Consider the following 27,227-nt stretch of genomic DNA (forward strand, 5'->3'; position numbering starts at 1 on the left):
TGGCATGACTTTGGGGTCTTCCTTTGGAATGGGCTGAGCACAAAAGGAGGAATCGCCTGAAAGATGGTATTTCCTCTGCCCTCTGCCCCCAGGCCCTGCCATTTTCTAACTGAGAACTTTCGGTGAAGAATGGTTGGTGCCCCACCCTGGGAATTGTTAGGCGGCAAGAACCCGGAAATAAAAATTGGGGAAAATAGCAGCTCAGTCCGTGAGGACTTATAGCACCAACACTGGGCTGCTGTGAGCTTAGAAATGGCAGGTTGGCTTTCTGGAAGGCAATTTGGGATTATGCCCAAAGGGCTATAAAAGAAGGCAGACCTTTTTATCCAGCAATACCACCGCTAGGCTGTATCCCAAAGAGATAGAAGAATAAAATGGGGAAGGACCTGTTTGTACAAACATATTTTCAGCTGCTCTTTTTGGGGTGACCAAGAATGGGAAACTGAGGGGATGCCCCTCCATTGGGGAATGCAGTAGGATGGTGACGGAATACTGTTGTGTTGTAAGGACTGAGGAACAGGATGATGCCCAGGAGAACATTGTACACAGTCACTGAAATACCGGGGAGGAAAAATCAGATGTGACAGACTTGCTACCAACAGCAACACAGTGATCCTGGACCATTCTGAGGGACTTGGGAAAAGGCGTGCTCTCCACCTCCAGAGAAAGAACTGTGGGGATCGGAATGGACATGCGAGCCTGTGGTCTATCACTTGTTTATTGGGGATATGTTTTAGGGGTTTGCCTTTATACGGTTACTTTACAAAAATGAATCCTATGGAAGTAGATTTTGTTGTGACAATACATGTATAATACAACCCAGTGGAATTGCTTGTCAACTCCAGGAGGCAGAGGGAAGAGGGGAGGGAGACAATGTGAATCATAACTTTGGAAAACTTCAGGGTAAATTTGTTATCGGAACAAAAGAAAGATAAAAAAGTTAAAATAAAATACAGAAATATCAGGTTGGAAAGGGCCTTAGCAGTTCGCTTGTCCACAGCATGCCTCAGTTTATTTCAGTCCATTTCTCAGACCTCTACTGATCATCACAGGGTGTCAGATGGGTGCTTGGGGGAGGCCCCTTCACTTTTCAGATGGCTCCAGGCATGGACTCTTTATCCTGAGTCCAGATGTAGGTCCCCTCCGGTGGCCCAATCTGGGTAACTTCCACCCCTTCTCTCTCCCAGCCCCACCCCCACCCCTCAGAGTGTGTGCTCATGGGCTTCTCCTCTTAGCTAGGATATTGCAAGAGCCTTCAAGTTGGGCTCCCCATTATCTGCCCACCCTCCAGGATCTCTCCCACCCACCTCTGCTCCAGTATCTCATCTTCCAGCCACATGCTAAATTGATGTTTCTAAAGGGCAGATCTGCTCAACCCCCCTCCTTGAGTCCATATTATTTCCGGGGTCCAATCTAAAATCCTCTTCACACATCCAGAGATTCTCACCACTTGGTCACTTCCTGCCTTTCTGGTCTTTTCACTCCCATCTCTGCCTTCTATGATACAACTATAGTGACCTCTTGTCTCCCACCTCCCTGCCCTTGCATTCCTTTCTCCTGTGCCTTGAATGCTCTCTCTTCTCACCTCTGCCTCAGTTTCTCTAGCTTCCTTCCTGAAGCAGGCCCTCCCAGATGCTGATAGTTCCCATTCTTGAGATATCTTCTCTACTTTGAATATATCGTCTAGATACTTAGCTATTAATTGTTGTCTCCCTCATTAGAATGTGACCTCTGAGGGCAGGAAGTATTCTGACCTTGCTTTACCCCTCCAGGACTTAGCAGAGTGCCTAGCACATATTAGGTGTTTGATAATGCTTGTTAACCCAGTGATTAACTATAACCATTTACTGATCCTGGTTCTGCCCTTTGGGGACAAAACAAAAATGGAATCCATCTTCCATAGGACAATTCTTCCAAATCATGAAGAGAACCACCATGTTTCTCTTGAGTCTTTGCTTTTTGATCGACATCACCAATTCCTTCCAACCCACATCATATAGCTCCGTCTTCAGCACCTTGTCCTCTGAAAGGTCCCCCACTTTTCATGTCTGTCCTAAAATATGGCACCAGAACTTTCTAGATGTGGCCTGACCAATATCTGCTGCTGCTGACCAGTTGTGTTTGACCTCCAGACCCTTTGGTTTGGGGCAATCTTGGGTTAAAATTTTGCCTTTAATTCTCATTACCTCTGTGATACTGCACAAATCACTTAACCCCTCATGACTTCAGTTTCTTCTTCTGTAAAATGAGGAGGATAGACTTCATAGCCTTTCATGTTCCTTCCAGAGCTCTACATCTGTGATTCTATAATTCTTTATACAGTTTTTTTTGGAAAGCAAAATCTAGGGAAAAAAGAGAAAAGGTAAAATATCCAACGGAACGACTAGACTCGCTCCTAAATGCCTTTAAACTTCTTGAGTAGCCTATCAAGGTTCAGTTGTGTGATTCCCATTAAAGTTGAGGAGACTCATGGAACAGAGTGAACTTGGGAAAATTCGTCCTGTCAGATTTTACTAAGAATGACCAGCTGAACTGAGCTGAGACATCTCCAGTCATCTCCTTTAGTTTGTGTTCTGTGAGTAATTTCTCCAGTGTTGACATGCTGTCAGGCCCCTGCTTAGGCCCAGATAATGGAGAAGGGACTCTTTAAAGTGCAAATGACCTATGGGATGTTCCAGAAGGACTAGTACCTCTGGTGTGAGGGCTTGAAGCCTTGAGAACCCTTTTCAGGCTTCTCAAACCACTTTTGCTGTCCACCTGCCTATCAACTCTTACCTGTGGCTCTAAGAAGCTCGAGCATGTCCAGTGGCCATATCCCAACAACACCATCTTGGATGGAAGACAGGTTTAAACAGGTTGGGGGGGGGGTGTCTGCCCCTATCATGTGACGATTTCCCCTGGTGGAATAGGCAGATGAAAACCATTTCTTCCAAAGGTAATGAAGTTGGCTGAAGCAGGAACTGTGGAGTGTTTTAGAGCTTGGTCAGGCATTGAAGAAGCCAAGGCCATCCACTACATCCCAGTCATCACCATCCCTCCTGATTATTTGTCTTGTCACTGGACATTAATGACTGTAGATGAGAGAGGGAGGCTGAAGCTTTGTATGGCTCTGCTTCACTTAAATCCAGTTCACATGCAAGTCAAGACACCTTATGATGTCACTGGTCCTCTTCAAAATAAGGATGACCAACAACGATCCTCTTTGCTCATGACTATTTTTTGACTGACTGGCTGCTTTTCTTTGCAGAGATCAGTATTCTCTCTGCCTCATGGTCTGACCACCATGTTCATCCCTCTGAAGGAGTCCCAGATGCAATCGAAGGGTAGAAAGTATGGAAAGCCAGGCTGACTGTGTTCATGGTGGAATTCTGTGGTTGCTTCTATCACAAGTTTTCTAGACTTTCTTCTCCATTGCTCCAGGTCCTATGGATTGTACATGGCACCTCTTCCAGTCCAACTTTCCATCAAGCACTCCCTTTCTACCAGACTCCATGTAGAATGTTTTATGATCATTTCTTTGGTGACTTCAGAGTAGTCATGGAATATCACAGACTTTAGAGGGGGGGATATTACAGGAAAGGGGTTCTGGCTGCTTAAAATCAACAGAAGGAACCATGAGGAAAGATCCTTTCATTCATTGTATTTGTTTCTCCGGTACTAGCACACTGGATAAAATAGAAGAGACGCTTGACAAATAGGTTTTGATTGATTGATTGATTTCTGCTTTATTTCCTCTCAGAAGTTCTTAATCTTGATATGTAGATCCCTTAGGATCAGTTTCAGGGGATCTATGAATTTGGATGTGTAAAAATTACATCTTCATTTCAATCTAGTTAGTTTCCTTTGTAATGCTATACATTTTGTTTTAGGAATATGAAAATGGAGTTTTAAGTAGTCCATGACTCTCACTGTACTCCATAGGGATCCATAATATGAAAATGGTTAAGAACCCCCGTATTATTTTAGGAACCTCTTTCTTGCTTTTTTTAGGACCCAATACCATGGTTTGTAGAGCATAGAAGTTCAGTAATTACTTAACTAGTCCTGGGACTGTCCGTCTATAAGACGTGGGCTTAAGACAATGTGGATCCCAATTTTCTGGGGTAGAGCTGGCAGCCACTTCATAGTGCCTATTATGTGCCAGTCACATTGGGCTCTGTTCTATACAAATATTATCTCAGTGACCTTGGGAGGTAGGTGCCATTATGCCCATTTTACAGAAGAGAAAGCGGAGGTCAATAGGGGTACATTCAAAGTCTGGATTTGAACTTGCTATTTCTTGACTCCAGGACCAGCTTTCAAAGCACTGTCAACACCTAGCTCACTTTTGTAAGTCACCATTCATGGCCAGCCCGCTTCTCAAAGTGGTGCCTGGCCACCATACCCCTGCCCACCTGCCCCCCTCAACACAGACTGAAAGAGTCAGCGTGGCTGCTCCCCACTCTGGGATGTCCTACTCCGACGAGACTGGCAGCCCTTCATTACTTTTCTTTTTGAAAAATCTATTTTCATCATCGTCTATACAAACCACACACACACACACACACACACACACACACACACACACACACACATATTTACGTCTACATCGTAGAGTTCACATTGCCATCACTTGGTGGATCTCTTCCCTCTCCCGTTAGTTTACATACTGGTTGACAGTGTATGTAGACCCTCTTCCACAGCTGTGGCCAATGAGCTCAGTCAGGAGTGGTGGGAGGAAAGCTCTGTGGTCTCTGACTGAGGGCCTGAGCTTGTGAAGGGAATGTTGACAGGGACATCCATGTGGCGTATCAGTCATATTCCAGATAGAGTGCCAATGGTGGTGATGGCGATGATGGTGGTGATGGCGATGATGGTGGTGATGGCGATGATGGTGGTGATGGCGACGACGATGACGATGGCATTTGCAGAGCTCCTCCTACCAGCCAGGCACTGTGGCGGCGACGATGATAGCGTTCTGGGCCAGGCATTGCCTTGACAAAAACGCTAATGCTGTCCAGAATGTGGATAGGGCCTCTTCTGGGTCAGGAGCTGAATGACTTCATGGTAGTACAATCATGCTAGGAAGCAGTGGCCGCAGCAGGGGGAACAAGAGGCAGCCCTTCTCCAGGGCTTGGCATTGTGCTCGGTGCTCCGCACACAGGCTCTCGTGCTCCCCTGTGCCACCAGCTAGCCCGTGTGCCAAATGTAAACAGACTTTGACTGGGTCTTACCAAGACTTAGCCTTTGTGCGTGTTCCAAAGGACGTCTTAATCGTTGAAGTCAGCTCAGTTCCGCAAACCCAGTGGGGCCAAATAGGTGCGTTACAAAGAAGTGAAGCCTTTTAGGCAGAAGAAGAGAAGCTCAGGAGGGCATAGACCGGGATGATTTCTCTTCAAGAGACCGAAAGGCTGTTGAGGAGATGAAGGGCTAGAATGGCTTTCAGCCAAAGCTGGACGACCACTGGTCAGGCATCTGGTAGAAAGTCTGATTCTGCAGTTCTGTGACTCGTGGTTTTGTTGAGATCCGGACTTGGGCATGACTGCAGTCCTGGACTGATTTATGAGCTCAAGAGCCCACTGGAATCCGTCACGTTGATGACATTTTAGCAGAAAAGGATTCATTCCTGGACAGTCCCTTTGGGTCTCTGAAATATGGACATGAAGTTCTTCGACGTTTAGTGAGTCTGGCTGCAGCCATTCTGGTCCCAGCCCAGATTAGCTATTGTTGCTGGGTTTACAGTCTGAGTAAAAGCACTGAACGGTACCCGAGAGCATCTCCGTTGTTCAGAGTCCCATTTAATGGTTGCATCTGCTTATCCAGAGGACTTCAACGGTGACTCTTTGAACAAATACTTTGGGTCACAGGGGTATGTGTAATGGAAGAATATAATTAAAGTCTAATCTGTTCAGTTAAAAAACACAACTTTAATTGCCATAGGCAAATTTGTTGGGCTGTTAATTGGTTTTGGAACTGTCTCTAGATACTTATTGAAGCTACATTTTCCCCCTGATTGTCTAGGCTCTCCCTAGGCCAAATACTGTCTCAGGAAGACCAAGTACCGCCCCAGGAAACATGCAGCATGTACAACAACGGCCAAGCCGGCTACAACCTCTCCACGCTCATACCACGACGGGAGTCACGCTGAAGCCAGCTCCAATGTCTAGGTCAAAGCCTTCCCTGACAGAGACGGAAGGCCGATTTCCCAATGGGGTGAGAGAACTTCTTTGAGGAATATTTCATGATGCTTTGGAAAGCATTTCAGAGTCTTGGGAACCTTTATAAAATAACAGATTTCATCTAAATTTAGTATGATTACTCTCAGTCTGAGGCAAGCTCCCCAGCAATGGAAATCCTTTTATTTCTGAGTTATTGAAAAATAATCCTTTGGACTTCAACTTGATGAGCAATTATTAAGTACCAATTGTATGGCTGGTCTCTGAGTTAGGTGCGATGGAGGAGGAGGAGGAGGATGGTTATGACTAACATTTGCATTTTTTAAGGTTTTCTCAAGTGTTTTCCATATAGTATCTCATTCCATCTTCATAGCAGTCTTGTGACTTAGGAGCTATTATTACCCCCACTTTGTAGATGAGCAAAAATGTGAATGAGAACAGTTAAGGAATTTTCCCAAGCACACACAGTTAGTGTCTGAGACAGGATTCAAACACAGGTCTTCCTGTCTCCAAAGCCAGTGATTTAGATTGAAATAGTTCCTGTCCTTGAGGGCTTGCACCCTCAGTTAGGTGGTGTGGAAAGGAAATAAGACTCTCTCCCCTAAACTCCTCCATACCCCATACAAACCTCCCATCATCCCCCATTTTTCCAACCCTATTTTCCTTTCCCAATAAATATTACAGTGGTGGTAGGGCTTGTTGCTGCTGGTGGCTCCACATGTCCATAGATGAAAAGAAAAGACACAAAAAGAAGTAGGATGTGATGTGGGCAGGACATGCCCAAAGAAGGAGAACTCCAAATGGGGTTCTTGGAGCTCATCTTGAGCTGAGGAGAAGTAGGGGCTCCCAGAGGCACACATGAGGAAGCTCCACATAGTTATGGGAGGCACCAAGCAAAGGAATGGAGAGAGGTGAGGAGGTACAGGAACTGTGAGGTATGAGAGAAGGTCAGAGACAGAGAGAGAAGAGAGAGAAAAAGGCAGAGGCAAAGACAGGTCAGAGACAGAGGCAGGGAGAGGGAAAGAGAAAAAGGGGGAGGAAGAGAGAAGCTGGAGGACAGAGTTCTGAGGTCTGTCCAGAGTGGGGCGGGGGGGGGGGCATTTGAAGGCCTAAACCAAAAGTAGAGAAAGGATTTCTTTAAAGCAGAGATTTGTGCTGTTTCCAAATGTTAAATGTTTAACCACTGTGGGCATTGATTGACATCCTGATCCTATTTAACTCAGCCCTTGTGAGTCCTGGAGCATCTCACATCTGTCTGTTTGCACATTCCTTGTTGGGCGAAAGTGCTGGGCATGGTTCTAGGGACTGCCCTTCCCTCCCTCCCTCCCTCTCTCTGTCTCTGTCTCTCTTTCTCCCCCTCCTCCCTCCTCCCTCCTCCCTGTCTCTCTCTGTCTCTGGATCTCTGTCTGGCTTTCCCTATCTGGCTCTGTTTCTGTCTCTGTCTCTCTTTCTCCTCCTCCTCCTCCCTCCTCTCTGTCTCTGTCTCTGTCTCTCCCTCTCCTTCTCCTTCTCCTCCTCCTCCCTCCTCCCTGTCTCTCTCTGTCTCTGGATCTCTGTCTGGCTTTCCCTATCTGGCTCTGTTTCTGTCTCTGTCTCTCCCTCTCCTTCTTCCCTTCCTCCCTCCTCCCTGTCTCTCTCTGTCTCTGGATCTCTGTCTGGCTTTCCCTATCTGGCTCTGTTTCTGTTTCTGTCTCTCTCTCCTTCTCCCCCTCCTCCCTCCTCCCTGTCTCTCTCTGTCTCTGGATCTCTGTCTGGCTTTCCCTATCTGGCTCTGTTTCTGTCTCTGTCTCTCCCTCTCCTTCTCCCCTTCCTCCCTCCTCCCTGTCTCTCTCTGTCTCTGGATCTCTGTCTGGCTTTCCCTATCTGGCTCTGTTTCTGTTTCTGTCTCTGTCTCTCCTTCTCCCCCTCCTCCCTCTCTCTGTCTCTGTCTCTCTTTCTCCCCCTCCTCCCTCCTCCCTGTCTCTCTCTGTCTCTGGATCTCTGCCTGGCTTTCCCTATCTGTCTCTGTTTCTGTCTCTGTCTCTCCCTCTCCTTCTCCCCCTCCTCCCTCCTCTCTGTCTCTGTCTCCCTTTCTCTCTTCATAGGGCACGTTGATCCACTCAGAACAATGTCCAATCCACACAGCCTAAACCCTGTCTCCTCCTTACCTTTGCTCCTTTCAGTTCTCCCTCCACAAAATGAGGCGATCCTTCATAGAAAGGACAAACATGCTGGGGTCACGCGTTCCTTAGAACTGAGAGGTTAAACATACCTCTGTGCTAGCACCAGAGAGCAGTAACAACATCTGGGGAGACCCCCCCATCCCAGGCATCGCTCTGGACTCAGGAGATCCCAACATGCCCAGTTCCCCATCTATTCAGTCCCCTGGATGTGGCCCCTCACAAACAGGGGGAGAGGTGCAAACAGCTGTGTTGGATGTAGTGGCCCATCAGGTCCATCCAGCTGGCCTCATGGTTGTGGGTGGGAAGCTGCCCTTGGAGGGGGGGCTTAAGAGAAGACAGAAGGGCTCCCCCTGCCCCCATGTTGCTAACTCACCAGCCTGGGACCCTCTAGCCCTCACAGAGCAGGATGAGCTGCTGCTCCCTTCCCTGCTGGGACTCCTCAACCCTGAGTTCATCCCCAGTCGCTGCAGTTTCCTTTGACTGCCCCCATTAGCTCTGCTCAGGATCCGGGAGGGGGTCACATACCCCAAAGCGAGGACATGAACATGTCCTCAAATAGATGAAATGCATATGGCATGGCGTTTCCCATCAATGTGTGGAATTGCTTGGGGCCAGGCTTCTAAGAGAGGTGAAGAGTGAAGAAGGAAGGAAAGCAGGCAAGAAGGAAGGAAGGAAGGAGGGAGGGAGGAGGAAGGGAGGAAGGAAGGAAGGAAGGAAGGAAGGAAGGAAGGAAGGAAGGGAGGGAGGGAGGGAGGGAGGAAGGAAAGAAGGAAAGTAGGTAGGAAGGAAGGAAGGCAGGGAGGAAGGAAGGGAGGGTTCTCCTGCTGGCTGGCAAAGGGCTCAGGGAATCTCCCCTAATTCTGGGCTTTTGGTGCCTTCCTGAAGTTCCGTTATGCTTTCGATAGATTGCATCTGTTCCATTTTGACAATTCTAAGAGGAGCTCGTGGAGCCGTGAAGTGTCAGGGCCCCTAAAGAGGGGAGAATAATTGGCATCTTCATTAGTGAGGGCGTTCTGCTGTGAAGGACAAACATGTTCATTTAAGATCCCAGGATGATGAGACATATGACAGCTCTTGAGTTCTGACCAGGTTTCCTCAGAGCCAGCATGTTGGGACATGGAGTCCCCTAAAATAATAAAAGCAAATGCGTATTGCCTCCAGCTGAAATACTGAGTGAGTCTGGGTCCCTGCTAGAAAATGCCAGCTGTTTGAGATTTAGACTATTAAATCCCCCAAATAAATGACCACAGTTGACAGAAGGAACGTGATGGGTAGAAATCCCAAGAGAGAAAATCAATTTATTGCTCAGGCTAGCAATAATCAATAAGTTAATTGGTCCACGATTTCTCTCAATGATCAGAGACAAAGATAGTCACTCAACAGCTTGAATCATTAAATACAATTTTTGAAGTTCCCCATTAAATCCTCCCCTATGCAGCCCAGAACATTTCTAATTGGTGGGTAACGAATGAGGGGGATGAGGTGACGTTTTCTGCTTCCTGCACGATCCCCTCCTGGTGATGGGGAAGCGTGGGCCTGACCACAGGGTTCTAATGTCCTTGCTAATCTAGATGAAGAAATCAAGTTAGATTGGTCCAAGACTGAGGATCCCCTATTTGTCTCAGTGGGGCAGGGGAATCAAGGACGTTGCCATGCTTCCTTCAGACATACTCGTTGGTATGTCTAGTTTTTGTTTACTGGACACGATGGAGCTGATAATCTTAATTCTTCCGATTTGGTAGGGTATATGAGGCCATTTCTAGGATTGTCAGGGCAAAGGAATGAGGAGGAAGTTTTTAAAAATAGGAAGTTTCTGGGCCCTACTAGAAATTAATCACTACAGTCAAAGCCTTCTTTAGAAAGAAAAATGGTACGGTATTAGGAATAAATCTTCTCAGCTATGACAGGATAGCCCGGGGCTACCATTGTTCTTTTTTTATGGGCAGAAAGCAAGTAGGTTAGTGTCCAGATGAGCATCAGTAAAAGGTTCAGTAAATTCTGTAGTGCTACGGAGGTGCGAAGGCCGTTGTCATTTTTATCATCCCAGGCAGTCCTCCACCAAGCATAGGAAGTGCCTGCTCTGCATGAGGCACTGTCCCGTGTATACCTTATTCCACAGACATTTCCATTTAGAGAATAACATGGTTTTCTGGTGTACTGGGTAGAAGACCAGGAAGAGGAGCTGGGTTTAAGCCTTGCCATTGACAGTCATGCATAGTGAGCGTGATCAAGCGGTGGTGTAGTGAGTAGAGTAGTAGGTCTGGTTTCCAATATGGCCTCAGATATTGGCTAACTATACAGGCAAGGGTTATACCCTTGACCTCTGCCTCAGTTTCCTCATCTGTGATTCTCCAACTCTAGGTTCTCCTTTTGTTCAGTCTCGAAGTAGAAGGGACCCTCATGCATCAAGTAGCCCAACGCCCTCCCTTTACAAAAGAGGAAGCTGAGGCCCACTTGGCTAGACTGTTTCCTTGTCTCTATGTCCCAGGAAGAAGTGCTTAATTCCCTTATTGCCCAGAAAGTGTGGGCACGGGCAGGTGGTTTTCTCCCACACTTTCTCTTATACTGAAGAGAGAGACAATGAGTTTCAGTGATTGTGGGGCAACGATGGGGCCTCAATCCTGATCAAGGTGGGTAAGGTAGAATCGCAGAATTTTACGTGTTGGTGCCGCGCCGCCCGTCCCAGAGGACCCCACGCTGATGGAGCCCTCTGAAGGCCCAGTGCTGGTATGGGCCTCGTCTCATGTGACCTCTGCTGGGTCCCGTGGAGTACAAGTGTGTCAGCATTGTTTGCTCATTTACACCGGGCGTGACTGGAAGGCAGGCAGGTGCTTCCTCAAGTCACCCGGAGAGCCAAGGGGGGATGGCGGTGTCTAAAACACCGTCCCGCAGTAGCAGGACTCCCAAATCCTGGCTGTGCTGATCTAGGGGAGCCCTTAAAGCGAGATGATTTTTTTCTCCTTTTTATTGAGTGAGTTCTAACACCAAGACCTCTGCTTCCAGGGCGAAAGGTACCGAAATACTGCAGAGCATTCCCATGGAGTCTCTCCATATCAGTTGCCCATTATTAATGAGTATTTGATGCCTGTGCCTCCACCACCATCCCCAAGAAATGAAAAGATGATTAACAAAAGTCGCATTGAGGCGTGGAGGAGAAGAACCCGCCCCACCACAGCACCCACCCTTCCGGATCCTCACAGGGTAATTGCTTAACCGATTTGTTTGCAGAACCAGATTGCTCCAGGGCACGGGCAGGGGATGGGGGTGGCCTTGCGGGGAGCTGGGGAACATTTTCCAAATGTAGTTGCTGACCCCAGTGCAGCAGACATCGAGCCACTTGGACGGCCAATTGGACGTTTCCACAAGAGAATTGTCAGCCAGCCAGCCAGCCCCTCTCCCAAAGTAAGCAGGCCTCTGCGCCCGCCCTGTCTTGCTGGGGTGTCAGAAGCTTCTGCTTTCTTTCTTGGAAGAAAACAGTAAAGTTTGTTTTTAATGAGCCCAGCCAGACGCTCGGAGAGTCCCCCCTTCTGTTCTTGGTGCTATTAATGACACTTGTTAGACTTGGCCCCTCAAAGCTCGAGGCAGAATGAGTTTAAAAGGCAGGCAAGCTTCTACTAGGCACAGTTTTCTGGGAAGCCCAGTCACCTTTCCTCTCAATTTAATTGTAAGGAAGTTCCAAAAGAATAAGGAGAACTCGAACTCTGATTACTGAATGGCAGGCGTGTCTGCTGGGATATCTCCATTTTGGGGAGCATTTCAGTGGATTAGACAGGCTGATGCCTTGGGGGGAATTTTGAGCAGTGGCTTCCCCCTCCTCCTCTTCCTCTTCATTGCCATCTTTTTCCTCTCTCCCCTCCCTCCCTGCCCTCTTCCTCCTCCCCCCAATTTTGACTCCTTTTTCTCCTTTCTCATTCTTTTTCCTCTCTCCCCCTTCATCACAAGTGACTGCTATTTAGATGATTCTTTGGAGTTTGCCGATCATCACAAAACCCCTAGGATGGTTGGACAAAAGAGGTCATTTCACTTAATTTGGAGATAAAGAAATGGGCTCCATGATGTTAAGGAACTCTCCTTTGCCCAGGGTACCAGAAGGGAAATTTGGAACCCAAGACTTGCTGATTACAAGCCCAACAATCCCTCTACTCCGCCATGTTGTGAAAATCAAGACATTTTAGGAATTTTGGGTCAGGTAGCCTGGATGTCTCCTATTTGAGAATTTAACTAATACACCTGTTGAGCCAGAGAATGCTTTGCGGCATCTGGCCTTTATCTCCCCAGGGTCGTGGACCCTTCCACCCAAGATCCAGGGTCACTCGGGAGCAGCCAGTTTTAAATGTGTCTCCAACTGGGACATGGGTTGGGTTGAATAGACATCTCCCCTATTAGGAGAGGATGAAGTAGCCAACTAGTCTCTGATTGTGCTTCTGTCATTGTTCCTGCCTGTATTCAGCTTTCCCCGGGGTTCTGTACTTGCTCGGGACACATCTGGGGTCCAGGGACTCCAGAGTTCTTCGGGAGCGAGAGGGTGGTGGCACTGCGGTTCCCAACCGCCCCTTCTGGACCCAGAGTCCTGTGATGCTGAAGCGGTCCGTTGTGTCCACGGCCACTCGTCTGGCTCTGCAGCCAGACGGTGAGGGCTGTCCAAGGCACTCCTCTATTCCTGCTCCCAGGCTCCTAGCCGAAAGAGAGTCACACAGATCTGAAAAAGGCAGACAGATCATGGAGTGTGCAAGGCCACTTTCCCCTCGTTGTCTGGATGGGCCTCCCACCTGGGGCTAAGCTCTCTCCATGGGAGATCACCCCCAGGCTAGGCTGGGTAGAGACCCATGAAAATGTGAGTGTCCCGAGGCCAGGAATCACGCCTTTGCCCTTCTTGGTCTTGGTAGCTTTGAGCCCAGACCCTGCTCTATAGGGGGTGCTTAATACATACTTGTTGACTGTTCCTTTAAAGGGAGATAAAATGCTGCACCAGAAAAAATGATGCAGGTTGTGTCAGGAGACCTTGGTTCAAATCCTGACCCCACCGTGATGACCTCTTTGGTCTAGGCTCAGTGCCTCTCCCTGGTCCCCAGCCTCCTCCCATGGAGATGAGCGGCTTAGGCAGATCCTCGGAGCTCTTCTCCTCATGGCAGGCTGGGATGCCCATGTTCTCCTAGGCGCTTTTAGTCGAGACTTTCCTGAGGCCAACTTCATGCTCGCCATGTTGCATGGGCTCCCTGCCTCCTCCCCATCCCTGGCCCGCTCTCTCCTCCTGCCCACACACCGAAAGCTCCCATCAAAGGCCATGCCAGCAGACACACTGACCGAGGCCTGTGCAGAGTGGAGCCATCTGCCCTGATGGCCGTGTAGCCTCTGTCGCTTAGCCCCCTGCTTGGGCTCCTCCGGCCGGTCTTACTGGGATTTGAGGGTCTGGAGGGTGTTCCTGGTTACAGATTTCGGCCCTTGTGTGTGCTCCAGTCAGGTCCCATTTCCTTTCCCCTGACTTTGCCTACAGGAGGTGACGAGTCCTATGGAAAGAGGAGATCTGCCCTGTTCCTCCCCTTTCAGAAGGCTGCCCGAGTTTGACAAGGCCCCCGAGGCATTGGCAACACCCCAGCCCAGAGTCGTCCCCAGGACTATTGAGTGTAGTTGCTGTTGGGGTCTTTGCTTTTCTTATTTGGTGACATTTGCCAAAATGGAGTCAGTTCAACGCCATTGCTCTGGTAAATGCAATGCTCAGAGCTGGCCATGCCTTGCTGCCTCTGTCCATGTGCAGCTCTCCTTCCTCCCTGTGGTAGAGCCCCCTCTTATTTCTCCTCTTGTCTTCCTGTGCCAAGGACTCAAACACGCACTCTTCAAGTACAACTCGAATACGAGTGAGTGCATGAAGATAAACGAGCGAAGGGACGGAAAAGGAAGCAGAGATCATGCTTAGGAAAGTGTCTAGGCCCGTCGTAGGAGCCTCCGAGCTCCCTTGTGGAGGCTCAAGGAGCCAGTGTTTGTAAAAGCCCCACACCCAGTGCCCGGTCCATTGGGGAGTTTCATTATGCTTATTCCTGTCCTCTGTCATGGCTCTTAGTCCCTGGGCGCTCCACCCCGCCCATAGTCTTCACTGGACACTGAAGTGTTCCGGGGGACTCACGACAGTCCCTAAAACGACGCTGGGGGACTTCCCATAGGTTCACGTCCATGCTCAGGCCTGGGGGTCTTCTTTTACTTTGAAATCAGTCCTCCAGCTATTTCTGTGGGTGCAAAGGGGGCCCGTAAAACGGCCCCTCTTCTCCCAGAGAGGCACCAAGCACCACCTAGCCACAGATGTTCACAGTGAGTAGAAAGAGAACAACTTTGAATTATATACAACGTTACAGAAAATGCACTGCCCTTCTGTATTCCTTCCTCCCTTTGGCACATTTGTGCGGAAGCGTGTCTCTGGATCCCCAGTCAGCCCAGGGCCTGACCCGTGGTGAGCTGCAAAGCCCTTTCTTGAGTGAAAAACGCTCCCTCTCAGATTCTCCCACAATGCTGTGCCTCCCCACCTCCATTCCTTTATGGTGGGGCTTCCCCAGCCAACAGGAGCTTCTTGAGGCCAGGGACTGTGCCTCCTACTTTCAGCACTTAGGACAGTGCCTGATGGAGAGTAAATGCTAATTTCCTTCTGTCCTTCTGGTGGGAGGGCACCAGGGCAGCCTGTGGGCTCCCCATGCATGGTCCTGAGCTGCTGTCAGGTGACCATCACTCTTTCCTCACGTGTTCACGCCCAGCAGTGCCTCCCTGATTGACCTGAGTGATGGCCCTCCACCAAGACCCTCTTTGGTCTGTGAAGACCTGAATCTCCCTCATAATCCCTGGCAGTGGCTACCTCCCCCTCTCTGGAGTTCACCCAGTGGTAGCTGGCTAGGAGAGCCCATTTCCTGCCCCTGTGCCTTTGTAGGGATGGGCCCTCAGGCTCGGAATGGTCTCTCCCTTCCCCTCTCCTCCTTCAGGATGGCAGAATGGCAGACCTGGGGACTGGGAAGGGACGTCAGAGGCTGTCCAGCTGTTGGACAGTGCTGTTCGAAGAGGCCGCTTTGCCCTCGACGGCTCTTGGTGGGACGGCGGCTTAGAGTCGCTTTCCTTGGTCTGCGCCCACCTTCCGGAGAGGGGCTTTGGGCTCCCGCCATCTTTCTGCGAGGCTCACGCGTGCTTTCTCTTCCCCGCCAGGATTCAGGAAGGTTTCACAAGTCCCCGCTGCACAGTAATGCCTTCATCACCATGATCTACTGGGGGAAGAGAGTGCACCTGAATCACGACGACATCAATTCTAGAGACGAGATCAAAATTTACCAGCAGCACTGCGGCGGAGAAAACCTCTGTGTCTTCCAAGGCAGACTCCTCGAGAAAGGTACCGGGCCGGCGGGGGGAGCTCTCTGGAAGGGGCCGGGAGGTAGAGACAGAAGGTACAGGCCTGCCCGGGGACGTAGAGGCCCGCTGCCTTCAAGCCAGGAGAGATTGACAGCTTCTTGGTGGGTAGAATTAAGGCCGCAGCGACGCTCCTGGAGCCAGCAAAAAGGGGCTGCCGTGATTTAAGGAGGGAGCAGATTCATTGGAGGAGAGATTATCCAGAGGGGGCAGGACCAAATTGTCCCAGAAGGCCGTGCTTCCTGGTACCGTTGCCCTGGGGAATTCCGTCGTCCCTTATTCGGAGAGAACTAGGCCAGGACGGTGGGTTCTTTCTTTTTCTTTACAAAGTCAACCCTGAACTCCAGTCACAAATCCGAGGGACTTCAGCATGGACCTGCCCCTGCCTGGTGGACAGTCGGAGGCCTCGGACGAATGTTCTCCATCCGGTCGTAGAGAGCGTCCCAGATCTCAGTATCTGACTCATGTTCCGCGGTGCATCGGAGGTTTACCATTGCATCACAGGGAGACGACTGGTCTGCGAGGCAGAAAGACGCGAGTTCAAACCTCACCCCACTCAGAATAACTTTGTGACTTGACCTTCCCGAGGCAAGACGTACCGGCGAGCCACCGATGGGCTCCGGTCTGCTTGGGTAGAGGCCTTTCCGCACTGGAAGTCCCCCACGTGGACAGATCTGCCACGGAGCCAGCCAGGGGCGGCGAGAGGGAAATGGAAAGTCGTACTTGTGTTGTTCTTTCTCACAGACATGATCGTTTTAATAACTTCTTGGCGAAAGCTTGTCTCGGGGAAAATGTCCTCCTCAAGGACTTGTTCTTAGCCATTCATCCAAATAGGAACTTTTCTTCTGATCGGACATCCTTCATGTCATGGCGGGGCAGGAAAGAAATGGGAAAGAGCGCGACTCCTTTTAGCCTGGTCAGCTCGTCTTTGACAAAAAAGAAAAGGGCCCAATTCACCCAGGCGTGGCTCGGTGTGAAGAAAATGGAAGCCTCGGAGTGGACGTCACCAAAGAGCCCCCGCCAAGCCGTTCCTGCGGGGAAGAAGAGGCGGCCGCCGCGGGGAGCGCGGGGACCTGCAGCACGGACGGACGGAGGCGCGGAAGCTCTTCCCTGCCCTCACCGACCCTTTTGATCCGTTTGAGTCCGAGTTGTTCCAGATTTACGGGCAGCCGCCGAGGAGAAGGGACATGGGAGGGGGCTCATTCTAAGCCCGGGGCCTGGGGGAGCCCCTCGTGAGACTCCTCCGTGAGGCGGCGGTCTTAAGGCTGCGTTCTGTGACTTCCTCCTTCGCGGTCCGTGATCCGGACTTGGAAGGCACGTCATGGAAGCCCCTTCGTCAGACGCTTCCTGGTCCTCGTCTTACAGATGAGCAAAGGGAGGCCCGCCGCCATGAAGCGCCGTCCTCTGGGTTCTGTTCAGAGAAGTAACATCCCCCAACCCAGCCCCGGTCTGTGCCCTGTGCACAGGGGACAGCGGACTGGTTCCTGCCTCCGGGGAGCTTGGTCCGGAGGGATGGATGCCTCCCAGAGACCCAGGTCAGGTCCTGCCTCCTGCAGAAGATGGAGGCCTTCTCGGAGGAGACAGCAGGGGCAGAGGCCCGAGGGCTTCGAGGCCGAGGCTCGCTGGCTCAGTGCCGGGGCGTGCCTGCTCCCTCCGGTGCCGGCCGCTGGGCTGGAGGAGAGCGTCCTCCGTGCGCCAGCCCCTCCTCTCCCTGCCGTCGCCTCGCCTCGGCCTCTTGGCTGCCCAGGCCTGGAGGCTTCCGGGCACAGCGGAGAGAGACGGGAGCAGAGACCCAGCCTTTCCTGATGGCTTCTCAGCTCTAAATGGACAGATGAGCAAGCGGGGGATAAGCATCTGCCGAGGTCGGAGGAGATCCGGGTAGAAAGAGTCCCTCCTCCCTCCCTGCCCCTGCCCGGTCCTCGGCCCACTGGCCTCTGGAAGGCAGGGAGTTCCCTGTGTGGACCCTCCTCATCCCTCGCCACCCTCCCCCCGTCCCTAGCTGCCTCGTGCGGAACGTGGCCCTTGTGGGCCTCCCTTTTAGTCCTCGGCAGCCGGACGCCCGGGACCCGGAGCCCCTTGTTTCCTGGGTGTCCTTCGCACCTCTCGTCCCGATCCCCACTCGGAGGGGGAAAGCGCGTCCGCCGAGCTGCTGTTCTCTTGGGCGTCATGCCGCCGCTGCGGGCACACTCCCACCCGCTCCCCTTCTCTTCCTTCTCCTGGACCGACCGCTGCCGGCCATGGCCGCTCCTCCCCTCCACTTCTCCAAGTCCGGAGTGAATTCCGGTGTGCCTCCGCGGTAAGTCGGGGCCTCCCTGCAGTCCTCACGGGCACCCTCTTCTCTGCCCGCCCCTCCGGCTGTCAGTTAGGGGCCTCCGCGTGCTGTTCGCTGCTCCTGCTTGACGTCCAGGCGCCGTGGGCCTCTCCGTGAGATGGCAGACGTGTTGGGGGCAGGCCCGGGCTGTCAGGGCTTCCTCATTGTTTCCCCTCCTGGGCCCAGGGCATGGGCCTCCTCCAGGGCCCGCTCCCGCACGGAGTAGAGGGCCACGGGGGCCGGGGGCAGCCCCAGAGAGAATCTGCACCGCCACTGCGGCCTCCCAGCAGACCTCCAAGTCTCCAGGCCTACCTGCAATGCTTGCTGTGGCCTGGGCAGCTCTGAGGCGAAGGGGAAGGGGCTGATTCCTGGCACCAGACAGATGGAGCTCCCTGCTTGGACGCCATCTCAGGTCCAGTCCCTTATCCCATCTGCACGGAGCCTTGTGGGGCAGAGAAAGAAATGGAGGATGCCGTGGCGCCGGACCTTTTTCTTGAATAAAAGGCCGAGGGCCGAGCTGCCAGAGAGGGGGTCCAGCTGCCTGCTGTGTCTGTCTGGGTCAGGGCCTCCTGGACCCTCAAGGCCCCTGCCTCTGTGTCCAAACGTGAATGGGCCACGGTCAGTGTGAGCTGCCCTTGGGGCCTCTGCTTTCTCACACCTTCTCCCAGAGCAGGCTTTCTCAGCCTTGGGACCAGGGAGGAAGGATGCCACGTGGAAGGGACCGGGGAGGAAGGATGCCACATGGAAGGATGCCACGCGGAAGGGACCGGGGAGGAAGGATGCCACATGGAAGGATGCTGTGTGGAAGGGACTGGGGAGGAAGGATGCTGCGCGGAAGGGACCGGGGAGGAAGGATGCCGTGCGGAAGGGACCGGGGAGGAAGGATGCCACGTGGAAGGGACCGGGGAGGAAGGATGCTGTGTGGAAGGGACCGGGGAGGAAGGATGCTGCGCGGAAGGGACCGGGGAGGAAGGATGCTGCGCGGAAGGGACCGGGGAGGAAGGATGCTGCGCGGAAGGGACCGGGGAGGAAGGATGCTATGTGGAAGGTACCAGGGAGGAAGGATACCACATGGAAGGGACCGGGGAGGAAGGATGCTGTGTGGAAGGGACCGGGGAGGAAGGATGCCACATGGAAGGATGCCACGCAGAAGGGACCGGGGAGGAAGGATGCCACGTGGAAGGGACCGGGGAGGAAGGATGCCGTGTGGAATGGATCAGGCCCTTAGTCTCCTTCGGCCTCGGAGCCCCGAGCCGCCAATAAAGGGCCTGGCCTGGCTCTCCGGAGGTTCGGGGCCCCGGGATCCCAGGCCTCTTTCCTGGAGAAGGGTTATAATGAAAACCACTTGAGGCTGCTTCATTTGGAGCCCCTCAAGGGTTGCTGTGACCTAGAGCTAAGGCCTAGGTCCACGCCGCTGCTTCCCTAATGCTTCTTGTCCTTGTTTGCAGAGACGTTTCAGTTCATTTCCAAGCGCCACTATGGCTTCCCCTTCAGCCTCACGTTCTTCCTGAATGGGATGCAGCTGGACCGGCTGAGCTCCTGCTGTGAATTCAAGCATCGCCGGGGCTCCAGGCTGGGAGGCAAGAACGGATACTTTGGCTTCGTGGACATCGACGGAGCTTCTCCATGCTATAAGTATGGGAAACAGTCCTGGGGGGTGGAGGGAGCGCCCCTTTTTTATGTGGGTCACCCATGGGTCCAGATACACACACGTCCATACATGCAACACGTGGGACAAGTGTCCCCTGCATTTCTGTGTCCTAGACACCCTCCCTGATAACAGAGCCCCCGAGATCCTCGCAGGCTCGCTGCCACGGGGGCTCCCCTCCATAGACTGTGTTCTAGCGCGACCAGGTGGACCTTCCGGCCCCGATGCCCGCCATGGCCCTCCTGGTGGCCAGTGTCTTTGCAAGCCCTGCTCAAGGGCTCGTGGCTCCTCTGAGGCCCATCTCCTGCTGCGAGGGGGACATCACTTTGAATTCAATGGGCACAGTCTGTATTTGCCCAGCAGATGTGAGCTCCTTGAGGGCTGACATGGTCTCTGGTGCCTGGTGCAGTGGCTTGCTTTATGGAGGAATGAACGAATGAATGTATGGCTGACCAACAGTGAACAAATGAAAACAGGCTCCCCCACTCTGCTGAGCATCCGCTCCCCCCGCTGAGCATCCGGCCCCCCCTGCTGAGCATCTGCCCCCCCCCCCCCCAGCATCCAGGCCTGTTTATCCTTTGTTGTCCAGAATCAAGACTGTCCTTGCCGAGAATTGGAGTCCCGCCGTTTTCTCCTTTGGGTTCTCTCGTGGGCTCGGACAATAGAAACAAAAAGAATCTTGCCCAGAAGCCCCGGCAAAGCAGACAAATGCCTGGATGACTGTCCGTCAGGCTTGCAGTGTGACTTCTCTAAGGGCACACGTGTAGGGAGTCGTAAGGAGGCATTCAGGCCATTTCCGTTCAGCCTGGACCGATTGCGCCCATCCAGGAGCCAAGAAGAGCTCAGCAGCGCCCTCGTGACACCCCCTCCATGCCATGCCCCGACAGGAGGCTTTCATCCATGGACGGGGATTCTGTGCCCCTGGACGCCCGCCCGCCCATGTATATGATGGGGCTTCTTGAGCAAAGCCAGCGAGGAACAATGCCTTAGGTGCGTTGCATCTGCACCCTTGAAAGCATTTAGGTCTGCTTTTCATTTTGGCCCGACTTCACGCTTTTCGCAAGTATTCTCTGGCGGTGACACTCCCTCCTCCACGCCCGGCTCCACGCCGCCTTCGCGTGGAGCCCGCGGGCCCAGTCCCCAGGGAGCGGGCCTCTTGGCCTTGCCTGAATGGCCGCCCAGCAGGCCTCCGGTCACCACCCGTCCACCCAGAGGCAGCAACCGTGTTTCATCCTCCGTCTTCGGAGTGGCCACCGCACTGAGCAGGGCTCAGGCCTTCTCCCATATTTGGGGGGCCGTCGCCTCCCGCGTTCTCCTGGGTGTGCTTGTTTTCTTCCGCTTCCCAAAGGTCTCTGATTGCCCGTCGCTGTCCCGGGACGTTCAGGCTGTTTAGCCATTCGCCAGTCCGTGGGCTCCCCTCTGTTCCCAGGCCTTTGCTCCCCCGAAGAGCACTGCCAGGGATGCTCCTGCCAATGGAGTCTCTCAAGAAGGCATTTCTCCGCCCAGCTCCCAGGGGGCGCTGGCGATGACGGAATTTTGAGGATCCTACTAGACTGAATGTCTAACTGTGGGCCCCTGCTCTCGGGGATCTCCAGTTTAGACGGGAGAGGGAGAGGGCCGAGAAAGAAGAGAGGGCTCTTCACGCCCGCCATTACCCTGGAAACTAGGTGGCTTGGGGTCCGTTTACTGGATGAGACGGAGGCAGGCCCCGGGATCCAGAACACCCGCGTCCAAGGGGCCCTTACATGGACTCTGCCGCTCCTGCCCACAAGGCGAGAAGTCTCGGTTGCTTGGTGCCCCTACAAGGTCTCTGCTGCCTTGTGGGAGAGGGAGCACCGTCACCCGGGAATTCTTGGGCCCAATGAGGCAGAAGGTCCAGCCTCAGCTTTGGCTGGAGCAAACGTGGGTTTGGGGCCACAGGCGGGACGGTTCAGAAGGGCGTTCTGGCTGCCGGCTACACGGGCTCTCGCGTGGATTTCAGTTCTAGTCATCAGGACGCAGGGTTCTAAGTCAGGAACTTCCGGGTGAATGATGTGTGAGCGGCCGGATGGGTGCTGCAAGCACAGAATGCGGTGCTCGCTCTGGCAGGGGCAGCCCCGTTACCTCCTGGAGATGCGAGCCCGAAGAGCGAGGCGGCCCCTGCTCTCGGGGAGCTCCGGTTTCCTTAGGAGACAGCCTCGACCAGGAAGTTCTGTCCGTTCTTAGGGCTGTGGGTCACCTCCGTGGTCCTCACCACCACCCCGTGAGGTCGGCGGCGTTGTCTTCTCGGCCCCATTCTATAGACGAGGAGCCTTCATCTGGGAAAGGCAGCGGTCCTGGCCCTCGCGTGATGGCGGCCACTTGGTCTTCCCCTGAAGCCTTGTGAAGCTCTCCTATTGAGGGTTGGACTGTGGCAAGCACAGATCCGAGGCTAGCCCAAGGACGAGCATTTCCCCGGGTCACCCAGCTCTAGCGGGGAGCGTCGGTGGCAGGATCTGAGCCTCGGGCTTCCTCAACTCCAAGTCCAGCCCACTTTCTCCGTTAAGCACGGCTGATCTCGGAAGGGAGCTGTTTGGAGAAGCCTTGGAGAAGCCTGGCAAGAAGACTGACCCCAGAACCAAGCAGAACACAGCCCATTTAGAGATTCAGAAAGCCAGATCGGCGCCTCTCTCATCCCCGGAGCAGGATGGAGCTGACCAGCCTGAAGCACAGATGTGACCCAATGTCCATAAGCAGGTGGGCAGTGGAGAAGCCTGCGTGTGAAGTGTCTGTGACTGGGGGGCATCGCCGAGCCTCTGAGGCGGAGGCTGGGCTTGGGACAAGTGAGGCGACCTGGCAAAGGGAAGAGTGTGGGCAGAGGCAGGCCCTAGGCTGGGCTTTCCCTCTCTACAATGGGGTCGCCTCTCCTCTCCTTTCTGGCTCTAGTTGTCCGAGAAGAGAAACGGCGTGCCCGGAGTGCCTAGCCCCTTGCTCCCAAGAGGGTGTCGGATTCATTCAAACGAATCCGAGGGAGAGAGGCAGCAAGTAGGGTTAGTCCCGCTTTGGAGAGGCAGGTTCAGAGAGGGATTGTAGGCCCGGACTCTCCCATCCCATTCCATTCCGTTCAGTCATGAGATGATACCTTCCGGTGTGCCCACTGGGAGCAGCTTCACTAGAAGGAATAAAGTGGGAAGTGGTAGGAGTGATTTGGAGGTCAGACGTGGAGTGGTAGAAGGGCTCCCCCTTCTCCTAGAGCCCCACAGTGATGGAGGGCAGATCAAAGACGCGAACACAGGCTGCCCACTCCAGCTGCAGCCCGTCGGCCACTGAACCTTCCTGCTTCCCAGGAGGCTCATAGAATAATGGAACCTGCACTTGAGACACAAAGGGACCTTAAAGATGGCTGAGCACCACCAAACTGTTTTAGAGGCAGCCTTCTGAGGCTCAGAGGTGAGGCCTGTTCAAGGCCACCAATTGGCAGTTGGCAGAAAAGGGACAATTTAAGCCAAGATCCCTTGATTCCCAGTCTAATCCACCATATTACACCTCATTGCCTCTCAGAGAGAATTTGCTTCTCACACACTTTTAAAGTGTAAAATGGCCATTTCTAGCTTTTTTGGATTTCATTTCCCCGTCCTTTTTGGCTACCAACTGTAGAACGGTCACAGCTTCCCTACCCATGGCATGCACCAAAGCTGGGAAGTCCATGCCGAGATAAGGAGAAGGCTTCTGGGAGAGGGAGCATGAATGCCAGCCAAGCCAGCAGGACGGGCCTCCTGGCCACAGCTGCTCAGGCAGTCTTGGGATCGTGCGCCTAGAGCCTAGGCTCAGAGCATGGCGACTCTGTTGTCAAGGGTTTGTTTGTGCAACGTAATAGGAGGAGGGAGTACTGTCCGGGCCCCTGACGTGACTGACTTTCTTGGCCCGCAGTCATTGGCCGATTCGATTGCTTTCTGGGGGATACGTACAGCTTAGGAGAAATAGAACAGAAGCATCAGAGAATTCGAGATGCTCGCAGAGAACCGGACACCTTGGCACTCTTCGACCATCCTGCCCATCATGCCCCCAGCTCACAGGGCTCTATTGTTCAGACCCTGAGCTCCATGGCAATGGGATCAGAGCCAGGGGAAGAGGAGCATGGCCCCAAAGCCCAGCTCTCCCCACTTTTCTACATTGACATCCAGGTTTCAGGAGGGGAGGAAGCTGGGCTTTCCCTCCTATGGCTCCAACTGGCTGCCCTGCCTCCATGATTGGGCACAATTCTTACATCGCTCTGAGATACTGCTGTAAGAAATTGGGACGCATAGGTAGGAGGATGCATTGCACAGTCTTTGGAACTCAGAAAAATGGACTTGGACATCTAGATTGTGGTTGGAAACTATAACGGGGTCCATAAGAGTTAGGGTACTTGTAGTCCAACATGGAATCATGAATCCTGCCTCAGACATTTACTGACTGCGTGTACTTGGGCAAGTCACTTAACTTCTTTGGGCCTCATTTTCTTTATCTGTGAAATGAGGGGTTGGATTTGTTTATCTCTAAGGTCCTATTCAGATCGATATTTATGGTTGTATAAGCCAATGTTATTTAAATTTTTTTCTGTTATTTTACAAGATAATTTTGGTCATTAAGAAGTTAATTTACATGCCTGTAATAATACTGATATTTTAAAATTCATTGAAAATTGCATTTTATTTTGAAATTTTTATTTAAAATTTGATTTTATTTTTCAAAAATAACAATAAATCAGTCTTCTCCCCTTATCTCCAAACACTACCATTAGGGAACCAAACAGACAAAACCCTACAAACCCTTGTCAATCTTATATGCCTCGAGTACTGATATTTAAAATTTTATTTAAAGTTAAATTTTATTTTCAATTAAATTAAAATTTTTAATGAACAAAATAGTCAATCTACTCTCCTTATCTCTAAACACCACCATTTGGAAATCAAAACAAACAGAAAAACACAAATCTTACCAAATATGTGCACAGTCAAACAAAGCATTCCTCATTGGCCAAGTCTTCTTATTGTATTGGTAAAAGAAAAAGAGACTCAGTCTCAATCTGCTAACTCATTTTTATAAAGCTTTTTTTGCCCCTTTCTAATATGTAATAAGGGAGAGCTTTGGGATCCCTAGTGTTGGGCCGCCATGTTACAGCGGACTTTCTGTTACTCTACCAAGGTGCATCATTTCCCTGGGACTTGATAAGAAGCCATTTCCACCTCCAAAAAGAGAGAAAGAGACTATGGAGATAAATGAGCTAGCCGTGAAAGAGGAAGAGTGCCTCAAACCGAATGAAGGACTCATTGAAGAAGAGGAGGAGATGATGAGGCCACCCATAGTCGTTTGTTCGGCCCCAGAAGATGATAAGAAAGTTGGGAAGGCGGTCAAGGAAGGGGTGAACATAGCTGAGGAAAAAGGAGCCGCTCCTTACGAAAATAAACATGAAGCTCCATTTAAAGAAGGTAAGGTGTAGCAAGGACTCTCGGAGTTCTTGATCTTTGCTCGTAGGAGCAGAGGGGCATGACATCTGTTGCTACCGAAGGTTTGTCACGTTCCAGGAAGAGGAGATTGAGTTTGTGTGACCCAAACGAGGGGCGCTGGCCCCACTAGAGAGATGTTATATTGGGAATGATTACAGAGCAATACAGAAAAGACATCTGTAGGACCCACCAGTGGAAAAGGTTGATTCGGTTGGTATTGAGCGCTTAATAAACATCTATTAATGACTTGCTCTGTGCCAGGTACCGACAGGCTAAGGACTTGGGGGGAGACAGTACACAAAATGGAGCTAAAGGAAGGATGTCGAGGGAGCATGATGGAGTCTAGTCCCAGGGGTGGCTGGTCTGGGGGTCTCCTTTAAATAGGCTGGAGAGGAATTCTTTGCTCTGCCCCCCAGTGTTCCAGTCAGGGAAGAGAGGGTTCTGAAGGCTTTGCTATCGAAGGTGACCCAACCTCAAAGGGTGCTGAGTTTCCTGGGTGGGGGTTTCTTGAGGCCTGGTGGTTCCAGGGGAAGGGAGAGAGTGAAATGACGGTTCCAGGTTCGAGAAGGTTGGGAGTCAGAGGAATGACCTGGCCTCCATGGCCATGTGGCCTCGAGAAAAGTCATTTAGTGTCTCTGGCCCAGATGCTCTTCACATCTGGTGTGATGAGACTGCAGTGGCCCCAAAGGCCGTCACTTTTAATACAGGTGGAGAAGCAGGACGGGGCCACGTTGTGGAAGGCTGTAGGAGCAGACAATAAATCCACTTTGGCCCTTGCTGGTAATAGGGAGGCATTGGATTTCACTGAAGGATGAAGGGAGTCAGCATGCTGTGGTGGACAGAGGATTTACCTAGAAGCTAAGAGGACCAGATTTCAGGTCCCGCCTCTGCCACATTCTAGCTGTTTATGGGCCATTGGCAGCCCTGGAAGGCTTTCTGTTGTAGAGAAGGTGCTAACGTGCATTGGAGTCCCCACCCAGGAGTTTCCTACATCCGGGAAGTCTCTGGTCTGTCCCCTAGCTCTGTGGGCATGATGTGGTCAGCCCTGGGCATGAGCTTCATATTTGGGTGTAGGATGGAGTCCAGGAATCAAGCTACCCTTATTGGCCAGGCTAGGAGAGCCCTGACTGGTTGTGTAGTGGGGAGAAGAGACAAATGGCGGATGGGCTCTAGTGGACATGGCTGTGGGGGTGAGAATAAGGAAGAGAGGCCGGTCCATCCATCCATGAATGTGGGCCAGGCCCATGGCGAGTCTCAGGGACTCCAAGCCAAGAAGTAAAGAGGCTGCCCTCGAAAGGTTCCCTTCTAGCAGGGGCACAGCTCGCCCCTCCAGACTTAGACGTGATGTATTCAAAGCATTGTGGGGGCAGAAGGAAGCCGAGAGAGGGGCCAAGACCCAAGGCCCAGAGATGGCAGACTGGAGGGACCTTTTATGAGCAATAGCAGGAGGTCTGTATTTGTGGGAGGGACTTCTTCATAAGGGAGCAGAAAAGAGCAGCTAGGGCAGGTGGGGAGGAGGACTCTGAGGGTGCCCGCCTGGGCGGGTAGACAGAAGGAGGCAGTGAGTCCTGATGGGGGTCGTCCTCTCCTGTAAATTGCTGTCCTGGAGATTAGGCCCCCCCGAGCCCTTGGGGAAGCATTCTTCTGATGCTGTCTCCGAGGACCTGTCCAGCTCCCTTTGTGGCACCGGCTCTTTTGTCTCCCCTCAGATTTTCTTCTCTTGCTCCTATCTTGCTTATGCTGGGCTTTCCCAATTGGTGAGGCTTTCCTCATTTGCCAAGATGTGCTGAGGTTTTTTTTATAATTTAGTCCTTGAATTGCAGGACCCTCGAGCTCCCAAACTGATCCTGTGGGGTCAGTCCGCACCCTTGAAAAAGGCCCAGCACAGCGCTCTGCTAATACCCAGGCCAAGGCTGGCGCCTCCTTCTCTCATTTTCATTTTTATGCACAATTGTTTATTTGCTTAATTGGTTCCACATGAGAGCCTTTGCTTTCTCTCCTTGGCGTGTTGTCACTTCAGCATTTAAAAAATGTGGGTGGAAAGAAGCAGGCGGACAGTTAAATAGGAAAGGTGAAACATTCCGGCCACCAGGGACAGCTGGAGTGTGTCTGCTGTGACAACTTCCT

At 52.1% G+C, this 27,227-nt stretch overlaps 1 protein-coding gene across 9 annotated transcripts in view; it reads left to right on the forward strand.

The window, feature by feature from the left end:
- ERICH3 (glutamate rich 3) overlaps positions 1-27,227 on the forward strand; it is a 118,451-nt gene that overhangs the window by 50,894 nt on the left and 40,330 nt on the right. For 7 of the 9 annotated variants that reach the window (XM_056814913.1, XM_056814917.1, XM_056814912.1 and 4 more), the window contains 5 exons: positions 6,001-6,192; positions 11,321-11,518; positions 15,497-15,677; positions 19,454-19,640; positions 24,799-25,082. In XM_056814913.1, the coding sequence (XP_056670891.1) occupies positions 6,001-6,192; positions 11,321-11,518; positions 15,497-15,677; positions 19,454-19,640; positions 24,799-25,082 (1,042 nt within the window). The remainder of the gene's footprint in view (positions 1-6,000; positions 6,193-11,320; positions 11,519-15,496; positions 15,678-19,453; positions 19,641-24,798; positions 25,083-27,227) is intronic. The other 2 variants (XM_056814919.1, XM_056814916.1) reach the window with 1 other exon arrangement.

Source organism: Monodelphis domestica, chromosome 2 (genome assembly GCF_027887165.1).
Source record: "Monodelphis domestica isolate mMonDom1 chromosome 2, mMonDom1.pri, whole genome shotgun sequence".
NCBI lineage: Eukaryota > Metazoa > Chordata > Mammalia > Didelphimorphia > Didelphidae > Monodelphis > Monodelphis domestica.